Raw genomic sequence first — 21,305 nt, 5'->3', positions numbered from 1 at the left:
ACGTTGCCCACTCCGTTGCCGTTTCCTCATCAGTTTCGGATGAGGAACCCTCTGATGAGGACATGGCTGAACAAGAAGATCAATCCCCAGCCCTGCTATCCATCCAGAAGATGCTGAAGAAGGAATACGGCCCTGTCAGGCTGTGGATGAGTCTGGTTAGGACACTGTCATCCGTGGTTCAATTGGTGTCACTTGGAAGACTTCACCTCCGTCCTCTTCGGTTTCTTCTAGCTCTTCACTGGAAAAGGACGAGACGCTAGAAGCGGTCTCGATCCCGGTTTCCGGAAGATAAGTCTGGTCTAACCTGAGGAAAGGACTTTATCAACCTTTTATAGGGTCTTCCCCTTACTGTTCAGACCCCCAACCACGTTCTCTTCTCAGACGCATCGGACGTAGGCTGGGGTGCGACCTTAGGCGGTAGGGAATGCTCGGGATTATGGAACTCGAGTCAAAGGACAATGCATTTTAACTGCAAGAAGCTTCTGGCAGTACGTCTGACCTGGAAAAGCTTCAGGTCTCTCCTTCAAGACAAAGTAATGGAGGTCAACACGGACAACTCCCTGCTCTGATGTTCATCTCCTAGCAAGGAGGGACCTACTCTCTGACATGGTGCGAGTTCGCTAGTGACCTCCTCTCCTGTTCAACAGGTCTAGACTTTTCACTAGTAACAAATTTCTTCCAAGGCAACTTGAATGTCTTAGCAGTTTGTCTCAGTAGGAAGGGACAATAATTCCAACATATTGGACCCTCCACAGAGATGTATGCAAGAGACTTTGGGTCACCTGGGGCCAGCCAACCATAGATCTCTTCGCAACCTCGATGTCCAAGAGGCTCTCAATACTTTGCTCACCTATCCCGGACCCAGCAGTGGTTCTTTTAGATGCCTTTCTACTAGATTAGTCTCATCTAGATCTATATGCATTCCCTCCGTTCTAGATTGTCAACAAGGTACTGCAGAAGTTCGCCTCTCACGATGGGACAAAGTTGACACTAGTTGCTTCCCTCTGGCCCGCGAGAGAATAACTTACCGAGGTACTTCGATGGCTAGTAGACGTTCCCAGAACTCTTCCCCTAAGGGTGGACCTGCTACGTCTGCCACGCGTAAGAAGGTACTCCAAGGCCTCCACGCTCTTCGTCTCACTGCCTTCAGAGTATCGAAAGACTCTCGAGAACTAGAGGTTTTTCGAAGGAGGCAACCAGAGCGATTGTTAGAGCAAGGAGAACATCCACCCTTAGAGTCTACCAATCGAAGTGGGAAATCTTCCTAAACTGGTGCAAGTCAGTATCCGTATCCTCGACCAGTACCTCTGTAACTCATATAGCTGACTTCCTCTTATATCTGAGGAAAGAGCGATCTCTTTCAGCTCCCACTTTCAAGGGTTACAGAAGCATGTTGGCATCAGTCTTCCGTCACAGAGGCTTAGATCTTTCCAACAATAAAGATCTACAGGACCTCCTTAAGTCTTTTGAGACCACGAAGGAGCGTCGTTTGGTTACACCTGGTTGGAATTTAGACGTGGTTCTAAGATTCCTTATGTTAGACAGGTTCGAACCACTTCAGTCAGCCTCCCTGAAAGATCTCACCTTTAAGACTCTTTTCCTGATATGCTTAACCACAGCTAAAAGAGTCAGTGAGATTCATGCCTTCAGCAAGAACATCGGATTTTCATCCGAAACGGCTACATGTTCTACATCTTGGTTTTCTAGCCAAACACGAGCTGCCTTCTCGGCCTTGACCATATCGTTCGTTATTCCAAACTTATCGTATGGTTGGAAATGAACTAGAAAGAGTATTATGTCCTGTAAGAGCTCTTAAGTTCTATTTTAAAAACCTTTACGGGGCCCGTCTGAAGCTTTATGGTGTTCAGTTAAGAATTCATCTTTGCCTATGTCAGAGAATTCTTTATCCTATTATTTTCAGACTGTTAATACGAGAAGCTCATTCCCTTCTGAATGAGGAAGACCAAGCTTGGCTGAAGGTAAGGACACACGAAGTTAGAGCTGTCACAACTTCCGTGACCTTTTAATAAAATAGATCTCTGCAAAATATTTTCGACGCAACCTTTTGGAAAAGCTAATCAGTGTTCGCGTCTTTTATCTTAAGAATGTCCAGTCTCTTTACGAGAACTACTACACTCTGGGACCATTCGTAGCAACGAGTGCAGTAGTGGTGGGGGCTCCACCACTACAATTCCCTAATTCCAGAACCTTTTTAATCTTTCTCTTGAAATATTTCTGGGTTGTCCGGAAGGCTAAGAAGCCTTCCGCATCCTGGTTGATTTGGCGGGTGGTCAAATTCTTTCTTGAGAAGCGCCTGGATTAGAGGTTGTGATGAGGTCCTTTAGTGTGGGTTGCAGCCCTTCATACTTCAGCACCTAGGAGTCGCTCAGCATCCTAAGAGGATCGTTAGGCTCAGTAAGGAAGACGTACTTAAAAAAAGCAGAGTAATGGTTCAAGTCGACTTCCTTACCAGGTACTTATTTATTTTATGTTTGTTATTTTTGAATAACGGCTAAAATAAGATACGGGATACTTAGCTTCTTTGTTAACATGTATGCTGGTCTCCACCCACCACCCTGAGTGTGAATCAGCTACATGATCATCGGGTAAGATTAATATTGAAAAATGTTATTTTCATTAGTAAAATAAATTTTTGAATATACTTACCCGATGATCATGAATTTAAGGACCCGCCCTTCCTCCCCATAGAGAACCAGTGGACCGAGGAGAAAATTGAGTTCTTGTTGACAAGAAGTACTTGAGTACCTACTCACAGATGGCGCTGTTGTGTACACCCCCACCTGTATAGCGATCGCTGGCGTATCCCGACCGTAGATTTCTGTCGGGCAACAGAGTTGACAGCTACATGATCATCGGGTAAGTATATTCAAAAATTTATTTTATTAATGAAAATAACATTTTTATATGATCTTGTTAATGCTTTGCTATTTTTTTAGCATTTATTTGGTGTTTCGATGTGTTTACATTATCTATAGAAATAAGTTAAAGTTAAGTCTTTGTATCTGAAACAAAAGTATTAAATTTTGTGATTTGATCAGCTATGAATGTTATGCATAGAAAAAGAAAGATAAAATTAATTTTTGTAATGCAAAACCATCATTGTGGTCTTAGAACTCTGGAATAAGGAGTAAAAGATTTCCTGACTGAATGGCTAAATAGTTGCATTATGCATGTGTCCTATGTATCCTTGTTTCTTATGTAGTTTAGCAGTCGGTAATTAAGAGGTAAGTATTTGAAATTTTTTTAGGCTGGTCAATGCTTTAAAATTACTATTTATTTATTTCAAAGTATTTATACCCTTTATTTACTTACTGGTACTGTAGTTTGATTACTAATTTAGGTGGGAGGGGCAAACTGGTGACGATCCATGTCTGGAAAAATTTCATCAAAGAACATAGAGTAGAACGTACCTCATACTAAAGTCTCTGGTTTCCTTCAAGTGAAGCAGATGTAATGAATCTCACTACAATGGATACTGAACCAATTTCCATTTGTGTTAATGTCATCCTCCCACTTGAAAATTACAAATATCTTACAACCTGTGACCAGAAGAAAGAATTGACTTTGTGATTTCTATTAAGGTATGGTATAAAATAGGAGAATTCTGATAAGGTGGATAAAAGTTATGCTATATGCTTCTATCCTTTATTTTACAGTATCCTTCCAATGTGAATATGTATGTCTTGGTAGCCATTTTGTGGGGGATTTATTATGGGAACAGCCTGGAAGGTTGCTTGAAATATTTGATAAATCTCTTTAAATATTTACTCGAGTATAGGTAGAGGCTCTACCTGTCGGTATGTAGTATAGTACTAGGTAAGCAGTTGATACTAACTGTATTGCCTTTTCTATTATAAGGCTCAATACTACACAGTATTCTAGAAGTTTTATTCGAGCTGTGACCAGAATTGTGGAATGATCTTCCTAATCTGGTAGCGTAATCGTTGGAGCTTTAGAATTTCAGACTTGTTGCAAATGCTTTTCTGTTGAACATGTTAACTCAAGTCTCATTTCATAGTTTATGTGTGGTTTACTTATTTAACATTGTTACTGATCTTCATATATTTCATATTTGTTTTATTTCTCGATGGTTTATTAATCATTACTTTATTTCTCTTCTGCAATGGGCTGTTTTGATTGTCAAATTCTTTGTACTGGTAGCATTCTGCTTTTCCAGTGAGGGTTGTAGCTTGGATATTGGATATTGATAATAATAACAGTGATAATAATCACTGAAAGTTGAAGGGACCTTAGACTTGCTTCCTACTTGGAAAAGTACAGTATCATTATAAATTTATCTGTTGGGGTTAAGAGAGATGTCTTTACTGTACTACAGTATTTGTGAAAGTTCCTTGCATAGTGCCTAACTTATCGACTACTCTCGAATATCCACATTCCTTGCCTTTAACTTGTTCCTCTTGTTTAAGGTTTAGGGTTTTGTTGGTAGTATGCATGTTGTATGATAGTCTACCAAGGTCTTTTAATGGTACTATTCTGGAACTTGTTTATAGTGCCATCTTGACTGAAGTTGGCTACGGAAAAGAACTTCATTGACGACTACTATCATTAACATTGGTTTCTTATTCAAAGATAATTTATGATGGGAGCACTGCAAACTTACTTTTTAAACCATGATGCAGAAAATCTCTGGTGTTCACTGTATCGTCATGCCTGTTGGTTACAAGAGGCAGACCCTGGCCTTGTTTATGTTTCTTTTCTGTTGTTGCATTTGGTGACGAGGTTTAAGACATTCCTGCAACTTTACTTGTTACTTGTTTTGGGTTTAAATCCAACCCTCCACTGAAGTCGAGTGAACTACTTCTCGGGCGGGTCCATATCAATCATCTAACGAAACATTTTCATTATAACTTAAACAATTCCTTGATTGTAGCATCTTCCAAATCATATGATCTTGTTAAAAGTAGTTTCTTTAGTTTCTTCTTAAATTCAATTGTTCCCTTTAGGTCCTTCATTTCAGTTGGCAGTTTATTATAATGTCTAGGCACACAGTAGCTAAAAGCCCTTTCACCATCGATAATGAAAATTTGCTAAAATTTCCAGCATGGGAAAAGTGAAGGGAGGTAGCAGGAATAGTATGTGATAGGACAATGCCAATCAAGGTAAAAATCAAGGTCTATAGCACAGTAATAAAACCAGTGTTAATGTATAGATAAAAACTTGGGATTAAAGATGAAGCAAAGCTTGAGAGAACAGAGATGAAAATGCTAAGATGGATTATGGGAATATCACTGTTTGAAAGATTGTAAAATGACGAAATAAGAAGAATGGCAGGTGTTGTAAAGGTTACTGAGATGATGAGTGTCACAACTTTGATGATGTGGGCATGTGTTAAGAATGGATGGTGGGGAGGGCTTTGGAGGAACGTGTTAGGGGGAGAAGAGCTAGAGGGAGGCAGAGAATTAGATGGGGAGATAAGGTGAAGGATGATAGGGAGAGAAGAGGTTTGGTGGAAGAGGATGCCTTTGGTCAAAGACATTGAAAAGGGCGCATTAAGCAAACGACCCCTTAATGGAATTTTGGTTTGTTCCTACACGAATAAAATCCTTCGTCTTTAATAGCATGCTTTCATCAAAGCTAGGTATGGATGTTTAAACTTAACCAGGTGGCAGCATGTAGTGGATTTGTTGTGAAACATGAGAGTAATCTTTAAACATTACAGTATTATTTCTAAGTTATGAAATTCCTTGTCATGGTTATTTTTAAATGACTGAATATGCCCTTTTTCTTCTACACTTCAGCTGCAGATGATGTACTATATGTATTTTAAAGCTTCTGCAACAAGAAAGTCAACTGAGGTTTCAAAGTGGGTAAAATGATTATAGTGATTTTTCACTAATGCTAATTTTTTTTAATTATAAAGCATGCTCTCAAGTATATTAAAGAGTAAGTGTTGAAAAGAATGTGTTTTGTAGGATCATCTATTTCTTGTCTTGAAAAAAAAAATGTGCCTGCTAGATAATATTACAGTATTTTCTGTAATTTACATGCATTCTAAATACTGCTCACTTCTGATTTTACCTTGCATTGCATCTTAAATAGGTCAGTTGTACAGAAATGGCTTGCCGTTACAATACAGTATTTCTAAAGACAAGAAATGATTGCTGTCATATCTCATGTAAAATTTTTTCCTATTTCATGTTAAATTTTTTTGTCTTGTTGTTTTCGACTTCAGATCCCTTATTGTAGAGAAATGATATGAAAGATACTGTAAAATTAATTAATTTTTTATATTATTTGTTGTTAAAATGTATGACTATTAGATTGTAAAAATGTTAAACTATCAAACAAATTCTTGTATTATCAGTGATATGTTACTTATAGTGGTGAATATATTAGTGTCCAGATGGCTATTTAAACGTTTAATTCATATCGAGTAATTTTTTGTGCTGTCACGATTCTTACAACCAGTTAATATCTTTTACATGGGTTACGACTGTAATTATGTTATCCTACAAAAGACATGGCTATGTTTTCTAACTCAAAACATTTCCATTATTGCTTTGTGTTTTGTGAGTGAGTTTATTTATAATCTTCTGATTTGTCTAATTAATTCCATTTAATCTCTCTTATAATGTCGCTTTTGATTCTTGCTATGAAGAGGTTAATCTTAAAGACTGTACTTTATACCAGAATAGAATAAGAGAAATTGTTCGTATAATGTATTTTATTTCTTATAATAAATTTTGTGTTGAATCCTGATTTTGTGTGGCATTATACTGCATTCGAAAACCATCAAAAGTAGTGATGTATATACTCTACTGTATATTATAGGCTCTCACTAATTTTAGAATACAACGTTGTACAATGCTTTATGTTCTTTGTTGATGGCTGTAAAATTAGTGATACTCTATAATGTACTATTGTATATCACTACCATGAAATGCGAATCATCTGTTGCTTTTTTTGTTTTCTTTAGTGTGCTTGGCTTTATCCACTGTGTATATATATATATATATATATATATATATATATATATATATATATATATGGTATATATATATATATATATACTGTATATATATATACAGTATATATATATATATATATATATATAGTGTGTGTGTGTGTGTATATATACACATATTGATAAAATTTATTATCTAAACAAAATGTTGTTCTGTCTTTATGTAAGTTTGAAAAATTACCAATAGACAGGAGAATCTATTTGAAGGTAGAGCCATGTAGAGGTTTTGTTTGGATATTGTTTGTGTGATAGTTTTTATTGTTGATTTGCTTAATTATGGGTGATGTTCATTCCTTTTTTTGTATTCATGAGTACATTTATTTAGCTTGGTTAAATTTGCATATTTTCTGATTGTGAAAAATAGCCAGAAAATTTTAAAGAAACTGTATATATATATTTCTTTTTTTAAATTCCATGGTTAACAATTGGGCCAAGCTCTCATTCCTTGTACAGAAAATCACAGTAGACAGCTAAATATGTGCATGCACACCTTGGATACCTTGGCATCCAAAACCCTTGTACAGTAACAGTAGAAACTTTTCTTGTAGTCTGACTAATTAGCAGATAGAAAAGGGGATGGGAACAAAGGATGTCCTTATATTTTTATTGGATTGTTTGAAAATAGAAAAATAATTTCCATAATAAATCCATAAAAGTGATAAGATCAATAATGAGTAACATAACAGTGATAGATCGAATGAAAAATAGCATCTGTTGCTTTAAGAGGGAACAAGGAAAAAACCATCCTTATCAAAGTTTCTTTAATTCTGCTGAAGAATGTACTAAGTCCTCTAAGATTAGAAGACTTTAGATTGGGCAGATCTGGTAACTCTTTGAGAGAGATCACTTCTTCATCAACTGGAAAAAATCAGAAATTACAGTATACAATACTATATTTTGATAATTAACTAGATAAAACCCTTCTCTATTAATCAACCACATAAAAAGGTTCTCTTTTAATAGGTAGAGGTTGAAGGTAACACTGCTACAAGAGTTTGAAATAGTCTTGGCTGCCACCGCTGATAAACCTCAATTCTCAGCTTGCCAAGTAATATCCTGGTTTGAAGGTTTTGGCTTCATTTTTCTTTATAAATAGAATTAGCTCCATGGTGAGATACATTGTTAGTGACAAAAAGATGAGGGACTGCACTAGTTGAGGCGAAAGGTTTTGCACTTGAATCTTAACCAGATTTTAGTGTCTTGTTCAGTTCAGATCTGATTACTGTATTCCAAAATGTGATAAGGCACAAAATTCCACTTACCCATTGTGTACCATCTAATCCGCTGAATCGGGAATAGTGGAGTGATGCTTTGTGATTCTGCAGTTAAGGTAGTTGCTAATAGGTCTACTAAGGGTGTTCACTATAGCTACCATAGTGATTTAAGTACTTCTGTATGAGGATATTATAGTGATTAAAGAACTTGGTATTTCCTGCTAAAACTCTCCATGACCATATTGTTCCTCCCTGAGATGAACCCCGGAATGATCTCGACCTTGCGTTTTATCTCCGGGGGGAAATATGTGACTTCTAGATGAGAAACACTGATCATTTGATCCCCTGGTTTTTTATTATTGTGACCTTGTTTTCCATCTTTAACAAGACCATTGTGAATGTGACTTGAGGATTAGAGCTTGCAGAATTACAAGACTGCTATAGATACGTAAAAGAAGTTTATGTAGTACTCCTCCTTTGGGATCCAGGTCCTAGCTGCTGGGAAGTCTAGATTCATCATTCTGAGGTCTATGATTAACAGACACGGATTGCCTGGGCCTTTTTTCTGGACTGGGGCTTTATGATTAAACACCCCCTCCTCTTGTGGCCTTTGAATCTGTGAATAGGTAACTATTTTAATGGTGTAGGTGTCATAATTTTCATTATTTTCAACCAACTACTTTGAGGTTTGTCATAAAGTTTTGCGGCCCACTGAGACTCTTGGGCCTTTCATTTTCATAAATAGCCAGAAGGTATCATTCTTTTGGGCTTGGTTGATGTTTATATGAAAATTTTTTTCCCTCATAGATTTTATTTTGAATTCCAAGATAACGGCGTGCTTCTATGGTGACTTTTGCTCTATTTTCATGACAGCAGAAGATGCTGCTTATTCGTATAGTAGTTGAATTCTATTCAGTTTTGTTTAGACAAAAGCTTTGTATCAGCTACATCATATGACTCACAACTCGTCCTAAGCAGTCAACTGCTGTCTGATGCTAAGTGAAGCATATCCTAATGTTTAGTTGGTCTTGTAGAGGGAAAACTTTTAGTCTATGTTAGCTATATCTTCAGTACTTGTAGTCTATGTTAGATGTTTATATCCTTCTCTTGTAAAAGATGATAAGAAAGTCGAACAATCATACCGGGCCCTCTTTTATACTATCTTGGGTGGAGAGGGAGATAGTTGGCTGTTAATCATATACATATATATGTATGTATATATATATATATATATATATATATATATATATATATATATATATATATATATATATATATATATATACATATGTATGTGTGGTTAGTCTAGTAAATTGTCATATCCTTTGTTTCTGCTATTCATGGGTGACCTATAAATCCATTCATTCCCTTTGTGTCTCATACTGCCTAGTATCTCATATTTACCAAACACTCTCCTTGACATCTATGTTCTGTTTGTCTTGGTGTGTCTTGCCTGGCAACGTCTGTCTGAAGATTGCCTGTCTCTCTGATTGGCTTGGGGTGTCTGCCCTGGCAACACCTGTTTGAAGCTTGCCTGCCTGTCGGATTGGCTTGGGGTGTCTGCCCTGGCAACACCTGTTTGATGCTTGCCTGTCTGTCTGATTGGCTTGAGGTGTCTGCCTTGGCAACACCTGTCTGAAGTGTGCCTGTTGCATCTGGTAGTCTGTAACGAGTTGCTGTGGGAGCTGAGAGTTTAGTGTTCTTAAATCCCAGAAACCTAGCACTTCTCAAGGAGCAACTTAGGATACTGCCTTACTAATTGCCAATAAAACAACAGATCTACAGGCTATCAAGATGGACAGAACCATCCCTGTATTGTAGTAGTAATCCTTTCCCATTTATATTGATTGACTTTTGATCCTGCAGAGGTGTTATGTAAAGATTGAGTCAGTGTCACTCTTGCATGATGAATGCAAACGTAAGTTGGATATAGAAAACTGTAATTACAGTATATATGTACATTATTTCCCATTTTACATATAGTGTACTATAGTTGTCAATAGCCTGTATTTTACCTGCAGATGATGAAGAGCTTAGCTGAACCGAGGTTTTTGTGTTATGTAATGAGTGAATATCAGATTTTATTCTAGTCAAGCATGTTATGTCAACATTCTTACTGTAATCTTAAGTTCTTACGTGACAGATTCTTTGGTCAGCATGATAATCTGAAAGCCTGAGTAAAAGTTCCTGTATAATTCATTATTATTTTAATGTTTTTTATAGGTTTATTAATCAATGGTTTATTATAAGATTGAATATGGTATCACAAATTAATATACAGTATTTTTTTATGTGATTTGAAGTGTCATGTGAATTAAGATTTAAGTTTTATATAGTGGAAGTCTTACGTAATACTGTCAGTTCTCGTTATAAATTGGTTTTGTCTCTAACAGTTAACAGAAAGAATGGAGTTAAGTCAGCTGTGATGAACGTCATTTCTCGACCTCCGCCACTTTTTGTAAAACAGGACAGTCAAAGTGCTAGAACAATGAGGGATGCTAAAAGTAAGGAGTCACTTTGACTCGTCTTTCTCAAAATAATATTTTGCACTTTTTGCATGGTTCGTGCACAAAAGTTACACCCGGCTGGCGTAGTAAATGAATGCTCCGGAGTACTGTAGTTCGTTTTTGGTTTTAGGGTAGCGAATTTTTTTGGGCACAGACTATTTTCTTCGTCATTTTTTATGTGCGAAATAGTGTATCGTACGCTATTTTATAACCTTTACATATCCACTAAACTTGCACAGCACCTCGCACTTTATTCTATATTAAGGTCTGCTTTATTGGATCTTTTAGCTCCTATGTTTGTTACTTAAGATAATGTACTGTATTTCAGTCTATTTTTTATGTCTTAAGAAGTTCTGTAAGAAAAAATTACTGTAGTTTTTATCTTGAGTAACAAACTAGAATATGTGCATAGATATAAAAATCACATGTATTTTAAGTTTGTAGTCTTTATATCTTATATTGTATGCTCTTTGTATTTATTGGTTTATTTCTCGGCTATTTTATAGATGTTGATGCAACATTGCTTCATTATCATTTACGTATGTGAACTAAAGAAATATTCAGGATTTATTAAACTTTGTAGGATAGTGATTTTCAATATTTTAAGTTACTGTATTCCTAAAAAAATAGTCTCATGCATATCCTATGAGTGTCCTTGTAATTGTCTAATTTGGTATCATAGAATGGCCTAAGATTACAGTTGATTAGTTTGATTTAATATGAAAATTATCAGAAAAAGATTTCTGCTATTTACAATACAGTATTAATATTTCAAGTATTTTATGAAGACTTACTGAGTCATATTGCTAGTCTCTCAGAGTTTTTGTCTGAAGGATTTGCTCTCAAATGAGAAATGAAGATGGGATAAGGTAAAGTTAAAAAAGTTAGGTAAGTAAGTGAAAATAGAGAAGAGAGATTACATAAAGTTTGGAATACAGTATTCATGTTGATTCAGTACTATATTTTGATATGAAATGTTTTGAATTTTTAATGTAATTTTTATGCATACATGCTCTTTTTATTAATTATTTATACCTTGATTACTTTGATTACATTCTTAGTACTCTTCATCTTTTTTTATCATTGTTTTGTTGTACAGTGTTCATCTTTTGATTACCAGAATACATTATAAAGATTAAGACCAATCTAATGGCTGGTTCCAAGCTTCCTAAGACATCTCATTTCCAACAGGTAGTTACATGTACACTGTACATAACTTCTTTTACTAGTGGATCTTCGTAAGCAATTCTGTTTTAATATTCCTGAAATAATTTCCTAGTGATGTTACAGATGCAAATTATACCATATAGCGTATACTCTACTTAACCGCTTGTGTGGTTAAGGTAAAAATTTCAAGTTCATTGTATAGATCTCAAAATAACTACCAGTAATTGTATTTGTCCTTATGCATATATATACCTTTCATCCTTTAACCCTTTTACCCCCAAAGGACGTACTGGTACGTTTCACAAAAGCCATCCCTTTACCCCCATGGACGTACCGGTACGTTTCACAAAAGCCATCCCTTTACCCCCATGGACGTACCGGTACGTCCTTGCAAAAAAATGCTATAAAATTTTTTTTTTTTCATATTTTTGATAATTTTTTGAGAAAATTCAGGCATTTTCCAAGAGAATGAGACCAACCTGACCTCTCTATGACAAAAATTAAGGCTGTTAGAGCAATTTAAAATAAATATACTGCAAAATGTGCTGGGAAAAAAATAACCCCCTGGGGGTTAAGGGTTGGAAATTTCCAAATAGCCTGGGGGTAAAAGGGTTAAAATAAGGACATGTATTCAGTGATGCTGGAATGGCCTTTGAATATTTAACAAGTTACAATAGTTGCTAAGGACAGGTGGTGCAAAGAGGAAGCCCCCCACACCTATGTATCTGTCACAGAATAAACACTTCTGTCTTTGTATGCAAAGGGTATGGTCTGTGCCGAGTCAGTCGGTGACTGGTTCGTCTTCTGTGCTTTTGATGAATGAGCTGTGTATCAGTTATCCTTCATCCAAATCTGTTCCATACCTACCTTCCAGTTCCATCTCATGGCATGTGACAGGTTGAATGATCTTGTAGTTTTGCAGTTCTAGTCCTCTCCTGTTAGCTTTTTACGAGTCATTGCAGGGATAAAGCACAAGTCTGTACTCCTCTAGGCCAAACCAATACTTCTCAGGAACTTTTGTTCCATACTCAAATTTCAAAAAGGAAGACTTCATACTAATGGTGACTTGAAGGACTTGTAGTGCAGGAAGGCCTTCAGTCATTATTAAAGAGCCTTTATCATTCCTCAAGTGTTCAAGCGAGTGTGCATCTGAGAGTAAAGCTTGCCCACTTGGAATGTCTTCTTTGAAGTCTTTCCAGGACAAGATTGAGAGTGCTCTTCACTCTTATTATGATCTGTGGATTTTGTTTGAGGAGAATTTGATCGCATGCCCAAGCAAAGCCTAGTAATGCTATTCAACTGTGAATTTTTCCTTGTATTCATGTCAGCAAATTCAGAGAGGAAGCGTACCTGTTCCTGATCAATTGGAATCGCTGAACCAATCATCTCATGGTAACAAGGAAGAACTGATGGTAAGGAGAGGAGAGTAAGTTTGCTCTCTCTTCTTCCTCTACTAACTCCTCTTTCCCCTCTTATTCTTCAGACACTTCATTTTAGAAGAAAGAAGCAACAGTTGCGTAGGAGTTCTTTCACGGAAAGTTCCTTGGGACTTCTAGCATGCATTCTTTGCTTTTGGTAGAGAATGACAGATCATACTGGTTGACTGTCACATAAAGGTTCTGTCATGTGGATCCATAGGCCAGGTGAGGGTGAGGATTGCTCTCACCTTCATCATTCCAGTCATGACATAGAAGGAATGCCACAGCCCTTACGAAGCTACTCACCCACTTCTGAGGGATTATTGTCTCTGATTCCTTGACCAGACTGATATGACGGTTTTCTCCTTAGCTGATGTAAGTGAATTGTCCCAGCTGGGACTCGGCATTTCACATCATATGCCCAAGGGAATGTGAGACATTTCGTCTATTTTCCCCTCGACTGCTGTGATAGGCTGAGTGGTCATGCTTTTAGAGAGCTGCTCTTCTCTGTGAAAGAGAGTGAGAGTGCAATATGATAGCTACTGCTGTTGTAGATTATAGGTTATTGGTCCCATCTACACAAACCAATCACTTGCACTGTAGACCAGGTAAGGATAGGGTAAATGCTGCCCTTGAAGCCATCCTCCTCCTTCTGAAGGGATTGATGGGGCTCATCTTGTGACTGTTTTTCTAGGACTCGGTCATCTAGACTGTGAGCCCGATAAAGCAAATACAGTACCCCTGACACACTGGCAACAAATAATGGTCCCTCTGGGGATCGAATACTCTCATCCTCCAGGTTGAGTGAAATGTGTTTGTCAACCTACCCGGTCTCTTGTGTGGGTCACAGGGGTGGCCGAAGTCAATTTGTGTCCCTTTCTGCCAAATCTCAGGTAGGTCCCTAAAGAGAAACTTTCTATGATGGGGGTTGTAGAAAATGTTTCTCTCCTACCAAAGCACTTTTCAGCTGATAACCGACTTCTTCTCTTGCCTCTGAAGAAGCTTCTCGGCAGAGTTTGGATCCATCCTCCTTTAGGGGAATGGTCATAGAGTTTTTTCCCTGAAAACTCTTTCCTCTTTGCTTTGGTAATAGAATTGGAGAAGAGGCTCCTTGGGATTGTGTGGATCCCTCCTCCTCAGGGTATCGGTCCATGCTTGAAGGGTTCTTCGAGCAGTCTTGCTTATCTATGTCTCTGGGTAAGATGATCTTCGTCCTCAGGGCTTTGGCACACATGCCTACTGCTTGCCTGAGAAGAGTAACTTTGGGATCTTTCCTTCAAGATTGTTTCTCTTCTTTGCATCAGCAAGAGAGTAGGAGCGTTTAAGACTCCTAATCATGTCAAACTTTAAGGGATGAGGGTTTTGTCTCCTTTGTCTTGTCACAAACTACATGATGAAGATCCAGTAGTAGTCAGTCTCGAACGGCAGTTCAGAAGTTCATGATCCTATCTCTCTGTGTAAGATGATGTGAACTTGTCTGGTGTCACATTAGGCACAATAATGCTACATGAGGACTTGTTGCTGCACTACAGAATGTTTTAGCCTTCTCATTAGCCCAAGCATGAGCAATAAGGAATTGTTCAGACACTGTTTGGTCTGGTTTGATGAGGTTTCTTGCTTGCATGTATGACTTTGGTCAAAATGTATCCCTACCATGTCAAGGTAGATCTCACATGCATAGCCCTGTCAGTAGATATCCGGTTTACCTGTCGGGATATTTGGAGCTGGAGGTTGAGTTTGAAGGCTTGGACCACCTTTGGCACTCTGTTCCATATGCAACCTGCTCACAGCCCCTTAAACCTCTTTCCTCAAGTTCAGAAGTGGCTGCTTAGTAGTTGTGTAACATGCCTTCTCCTTCATGTATCTAGTGTGAGGTAATGTGTTCAGCATAAGAGTCAAGAAGAGGTAAAGTGACAGGTTCTTCTACCTCTACCCTGTTCCTCTCTCAAGGGGATGCAGTATCCACAACCATTACAGTACACGCTAGTCAGACGTCTAATGCTTCAAACTGTATCTGCTTAGAAGCAACTTTTTTATATAACTGGCATTCTCATCTCTTGTAGCAGCAGTGTCTGCTATGATAGTCCTTGTGTATCTCGGCATCTTGAACTTTTATTTCACCTGCTCAAAGAACAACTTCACTCACTGCATACACAAACAGACATATTTTTTACACCTGACACCAATATGACCCGTGCAGACGGATAATGAGACGTCGGCATATGGGTTTTCTTCATTTATTACAAAAGGTTCGTTCGTAAGTACACTATACACAATTGCCCTCTCAGGTGAGGGATTTGTCAACTCGAGTGCTCACGGGCAACTAACTCCCTTCATTACAAAATGCAATCATTGCAAAACATGCTGACACATAGGTTTTTGTGGAATACTCATGAATATTGAGTTCATTTACCTTGATATAAAACACACGCATATATACATGAATTAGGACACCTCTTTCCTCAAGTTCAAAGGTGGCTGCTTAGTACAGTATCTAGTGTGAGGTAACGTGTTCAGCATAAGAATCAAGAAGACGTAAAGTGACAGGTTCTTCTACCTCTACCTTGTTCCTCTCTCAAGGGGCTGCAGCATCCGCAACCATTACAGTACTCGCTGGTCAGACGTCTAATACTGCAAACTATATCTGCTTAGAAGCAATTTCTTTATATAACTGGCAAGGGGAAGAATGGGATGGTGTCTTACCATTTTCAAGAAGAAAACAATATAAATGTCAGGGGAGGTTCATAGAAAATTCAAGGTATTGAATTTTATTTTTAAATTTAAAAGGTGAAAATTTTAAAGGGTCATAAAATGTCTCTTTGGATAAAGTGAACATTTATGATGACTGTTACTCTTGCTATAAATATTTTAGTAATATCCCAAGAAATAAAGATTCATCCCTTAAGTAGCCTGCCTCTGTGAGCAGCTTTTAATCTTAGTTTTTAAAGAACCCTTAGTCTTTGTTGCTGTTCTTCTGTGTTCTTGGACGAACCATTTTCAGATTCATTTGTGATATTCTTTAGGTTTGCCAGAGAAAAGAATTGATGATTAGATGTTAAAATATTGTTAAAGATATAAAGGTTTTACGTTAATTGGCACTGTATTCCCAAGATCTTTTAGCTGAAGGGGGGTCATCAGTGGCTAAAATGTACATAGTATTATCAAAATACTGGCAGGCCATATCACATGAAACTTAGAACATTTTCCAATATTTGCAAAGTTTGTTATCCATTGTAGGGTGAAGCTGTTTGCATTGATTAGTTAGTGACCAGTATTAACAGGTGACACAAAAAAAAACAAAGCTTAAGATGGCAGATACCTTGTCAATTAGGAGGCTTTCCAATATTGGCAGTTGAACATACACTATGTCATTTGGAATTATTTTAGACAAATTTGTTATTTACATTTTCTACGTATCTCAAATGGATATTAATAGGGACGGAAGTCATACTTAAATATTACATTCTTAAAAAAGGTAAATAACACCATCAAATACAAGATCTTCAATTTTGTATTAATCTGTATTTGAACGGATAGTGATTTTAACACCATAGATTGAGTGTAGTTTATATAAATGAAATGTGATATTAATGATAAGATATGTTTGTATCTAGCAGACACAAGGCAAATAGTAACCTTGCATCATTCTGGTTGAATCAGTAGAACTTCAAAAGTTCAAAGTTGGAGCAAATGCTTTTTTGTTGACCAGGCGGACATGAGTCTTTTTATAGTTTATTTATGACATATTTGTTTTTGATGTTGTTAATAGTTTATATATGACATGTCTGTTTTGACGTTGTTACTTATTTTAGAATGATGTATTGTTAATTTGTTCTCTTCATTTATTTATTTCCTTTTTTCCTTTCCTCACTGGGCTATTTTTCCCTGTTGGAGCCCCTGGGCTTATAGCATCTTGCTTTTCCAACTAGGGTTGTAGCTTGGATAGTAATAATAATAATAATAATAATTGTTTTGATAAAGGGCTAGCAAAGAAACAAGTTCCAGTAAGGTATGTGACTATCTCTACAAAACTGGAATAACTGATAGCTCATATATATAAACTTAATTGGATATCATTATCACTGAATGGTATTTGATATGCTGTCTGTTTATTTATACCTGTAAAGAAGAAATAATTTGTAGCTGGGACTGTTGTTTGGAAGGTAATGATAGATGTGCCAATATTTTGAGTTCTGTCTTAGTTTAAGAGTGGATAAAATGGCTGGATATATTATTGATAGGAAGGATTTTAGAGTAGATATTTTTTCTTTAGATTGATTGAAAACTGTTATTCAAGCATTTTGTCTTCACTGAATTATTAGAGATATAATGCGTAAAAGTTATTTTTGTTTGATGATGATGAAGAACCAATGAAAAAGAGTTAAAGTCTAGGCATCTGGGAAAACTATGATTGTATTGATTAAATGTTCTGTGGTATCTGAAATCCTTGACTTCATCTGCAAGCATGATTTGCTTTTGACTTCTTCACCAATAACTTGAGAGTTGAGTTTCAGATACTTTGTCTAAAGCATACCTGACATTTATTGAATTGGTTTGGGTTTTCTTTGAAGTGTACAGTAATTAGAAATTAGAAAATAATTCCACTATTAAAAGGGAAAAAATCAATAATAGATTGCAGTGTCTGCTTTCATCCTTATTAGTGAACATTGATTATTCTCTACTAAGGCACACAGCAAATTTTTCATACATTACATCGCTTGCAGCTTACTGTGCTACCTAACTAATCAGTCATAAATTCTTCTATCCCTGTTTGTATTCTTAAGTTGAGTGCGCAAAAATTAAACATCTACGTGTAATATCGTTTATGTATTTAAAAGATTACTGAAACTGAATTAAATATTTATTTAGATAATTTCTTGGAGCAGAAGTATTATTGTACTAAGGTTTGGAAATCATAAATTTGACATAGGGTATGAGAAGGTACTGTTTTCTCTTGCTTGAGTTTCTAGATATTCTTTGACATATTTTAAACAATTCCAGATATTGACATTGGTGGCGTGAAGCCCCTTGTCTCACGAACAGAAATACATTGCGGTCGTCCTGGTAATACAAGAATTAGTGCTGGCAAGCCCACCTACAAATCTCAGGTATGTCTTGTATTTTTTAATGAATTTGGAGTGACTTCTTTGATGAAATGGCTTTGATTATTACTATGAAATATACACTATACTGTGAATGATGTTTTAGTGTAATACAGTATGTTTTCTTGTGGTATAAGTACTGTACAATATAATCTTGCTATAAATTGATCCTATGGTATGTGAGGCCTATTACCAGGAAATATCTGTTGCAGTTTTGTGTTCCTAATTTGTGGTAGGTTAACGATGTCACTAGACTAGTAAGAAACTTTTTCCACTAGAAAGCGAATTTGTAGATTTTGGTTTTGTAAAAACACAAATTTTTAACATATACAGTACATGATTATACATGGCACAAAGGGTAAAGAAATATAGGTAATATAGGGTAACAATGGGACCATTAGGCTATCATATAAAATGTTTTGTACATGGCAGTGATTAAAGATGTACAAAATAGAGATTTATAGCGATCATAGGTACAAGGACAAATTAAATAATAATTTTTGTACAGTTATCTCAAATGAAAATATGAATTGCTATCACTTAAGAAGTTGATTCAACTACACGTGTTTACCTTTTTTGTGAGTAGCAATAAATATTTTAAGATTTGTTATTATGAAACATATTTTGCTAATTACATCTGTGTAGAAACAAAGATTGATCAAAGAAAACAACGGAAATGTATTGTAGGACTCGAATCATTTAGGAATTGATTCTAGGTGTGCAGGGATTTGCAAGGGGAATGCTGTTTCAAGTGGGCTTGTTTTCTTGTAATTATTTTCAATTATAATTTTCTGTGTTGATTTTCAGATGTTTAATCTTTAATAAAAAATTTTGTAACTTGTATTTTCCCACTTTAATGTGAAAAGTCAGCTTATAAGAGGAAAATATGTGTTTGGAGTTATGAAAATGGTTGTGTTTAGTATGTACAACCCAAGAAGGCAACAATTTTTAAAGATATTTTTTATAGGAATTAGGATTTAAATACACCTTTCAGAATATTGTCAGCCATTACAGGCTTTCTGACATTATTGTTTGAGGGAAACATATTTAGCATTCTATATTTTTATATCTGCAGGAAGAGCAGTACCAAGAAATTTTAGATCTTCGGCGTAATTTAGGCGAATTAAGGGAAGAGCATTCTGGGTTGAAAACTCGAAATCGACGCCTAGAAGAAGACTTGATTCGACGTGATCGACAGATAGAACAACTGATGGATCCAGCTAAGGTTAGAAGTATTTAGGTTAATCTGCATTGTCAGCTGGAAAGTAAAATAGCATGATGTTCTGTTTTGTAAAATAGCATTGTGCTAGGTGTTCTAGTTATACTTTATGAAGCTAATGTTTGTTCTATATCTGAAGCTGATATGCTTTAGGAAGTGATTTTGAATAATGGTTTCAATTTTTGTTTTATTTTACCATTACTCAATGCACACATAGTTAAAGTTAACACAACAGTTAGGAGTGTAATGAATATTTTGAGGCAAGTTATAGACACTAGATTTTAATACTTTAAGGATGAATTCAATTCCTATTGATGAATCTAATAAGTAGACTCGAGTTGATAATACTAATCCTGTTTTTTAATACTGCGATAGGATTTTAGGTGATGCGTTATTGTTATTTAAGACTTGAAATAAGGCTGGTGATTGTTGTCCTTGTTTTAGAATCCAGTGGGCTACAAGAAGTTTCTTTTTTCCGACCATCCAAATGTATTGTGATTGAGAATATATTTTTTTTTTTTTTTTTTTTAATTCTTTCAAGTTTAATTCATGTTGAGATGGGAGGACAGTAACTTTTACAATTATTTTATTACTTTTGGTTTAATTAAAGTTTTACCATTTGGTATTTAAAACTTATTAAGGTTAATTTTTAAGTTTCTTAATTTTGTTTTTATGTTGAATACAGTTAGTTTCAATTACATTTGATGTTGAATTTATACAGTACATATCAGAGGAATGAATGGGCTTGGGACTATAGCACAGTAATGCAATTTTATAAAGTAATCTGTGAGATAGGTATTGAATCATTTTATCATATATTTGGTAATTTTATTAATTTTCCATGCCTTCTTTATCTTGTATTGCTCTTTGTTTGGCATTACGGTCTTGGAGTGGAAGATGTGAAAGCTTTTGAGATGCGGCATTGATTCTCATAAATATGAGTGTACTTTTCCTGATTACTTTAATTGCATGCACTTAACATGAAGTAGAATAAGAGCTTATTTTAGATTGTAAATTAACACAAGTAATATAAACAACCTTCTGTTAAATTTTTTTGGAATTTTTTTGATCATTTAAGGAACGGAGCTTGACATTATGGTAGTAGTTTTCATGGAGGTTACATTTTGAGTTTTGTGAATTACTGTACCGAGGAGTTTTAAAGTTGATGGTAATTCATTGTATTTTTTTTTTTTTTTTAATTTCCATACATGGGACTATCACCAGATGTAAATATTTTGCTGGCCCTGGTAAAAATTGCATAAGAATTAACATTATTCAGAGTGTTTGCAAATCATAATGTCAGACTTTGATTGTGTGTGGGTTTTGGTGTTGACTAACCGCAGAATGACGAGGCTCGGAGAAAGCTAACAGATAAGGGAGCTTCTCTGGTGTCCAGCTTGAAGCTAAGGGTATCTCGCCTGGAAGCAACTTTGAAGGATAAGGAGGCTGAATTGGCAAAGCTTCAAGCTTCGGCTAAGGCCACAGCTCTAAATGAGATGAAGATTGAAGCAGAAACCTATTACCAGGAGGTGAGGGTTTTATGTGTTGTCTTAAAATGCTTTTGCTCTACCTTTATTGCTGGTTGTTAAAGGGTGTTGCGTATCTTTTTCTTGAACTTATTCTCTATAATCTATAAAAGGGATTTTGACAAAGGAAAAATCTATTTCTGGGG

The 21,305-nt window shown here is 36.0% G+C and overlaps 1 protein-coding gene across 7 annotated transcripts in view; it reads left to right on the top strand.

Annotated features, from left to right (window-relative positions):
• The window catches only part of LOC137621433 (IQ domain-containing protein E-like), a 104,547-nt gene that overhangs the window by 6,846 nt on the left and 76,396 nt on the right, over positions 1–21,305 (top strand). For 4 of the 7 annotated variants that reach the window (XR_011040231.1, XM_068351725.1, XM_068351727.1 and 1 more), the window contains exons 2-5: positions 10,614–10,724; positions 18,314–18,420; positions 19,490–19,639; positions 20,977–21,162. Coding sequence is in view for 6 of the 7 variants with exons in the window: in XM_068351725.1 (XP_068207826.1) it covers positions 10,614–10,724; positions 18,314–18,420; positions 19,490–19,639; positions 20,977–21,162 (554 nt within the window). In the remaining variant the exon portion in view is untranslated. Of the gene's footprint in view, positions 1–5,780; positions 5,846–10,613; positions 10,725–18,313; positions 18,421–19,489; positions 19,640–20,976; positions 21,163–21,305 lie in introns of all 7 variants that reach the window. The other 3 variants (XM_068351726.1, XM_068351728.1, XM_068351730.1) reach the window with 3 other exon arrangements.

The sequence above is a fragment of the Palaemon carinicauda genome, chromosome 28, assembly GCF_036898095.1.
Source record: "Palaemon carinicauda isolate YSFRI2023 chromosome 28, ASM3689809v2, whole genome shotgun sequence".
Taxonomy (NCBI): Eukaryota; Metazoa; Arthropoda; class Malacostraca; order Decapoda; family Palaemonidae; genus Palaemon; species Palaemon carinicauda.
The sequence above is the reverse complement of the archived record's forward strand: the minus strand, read 5'-3'. Positions and strand labels throughout refer to the sequence as shown.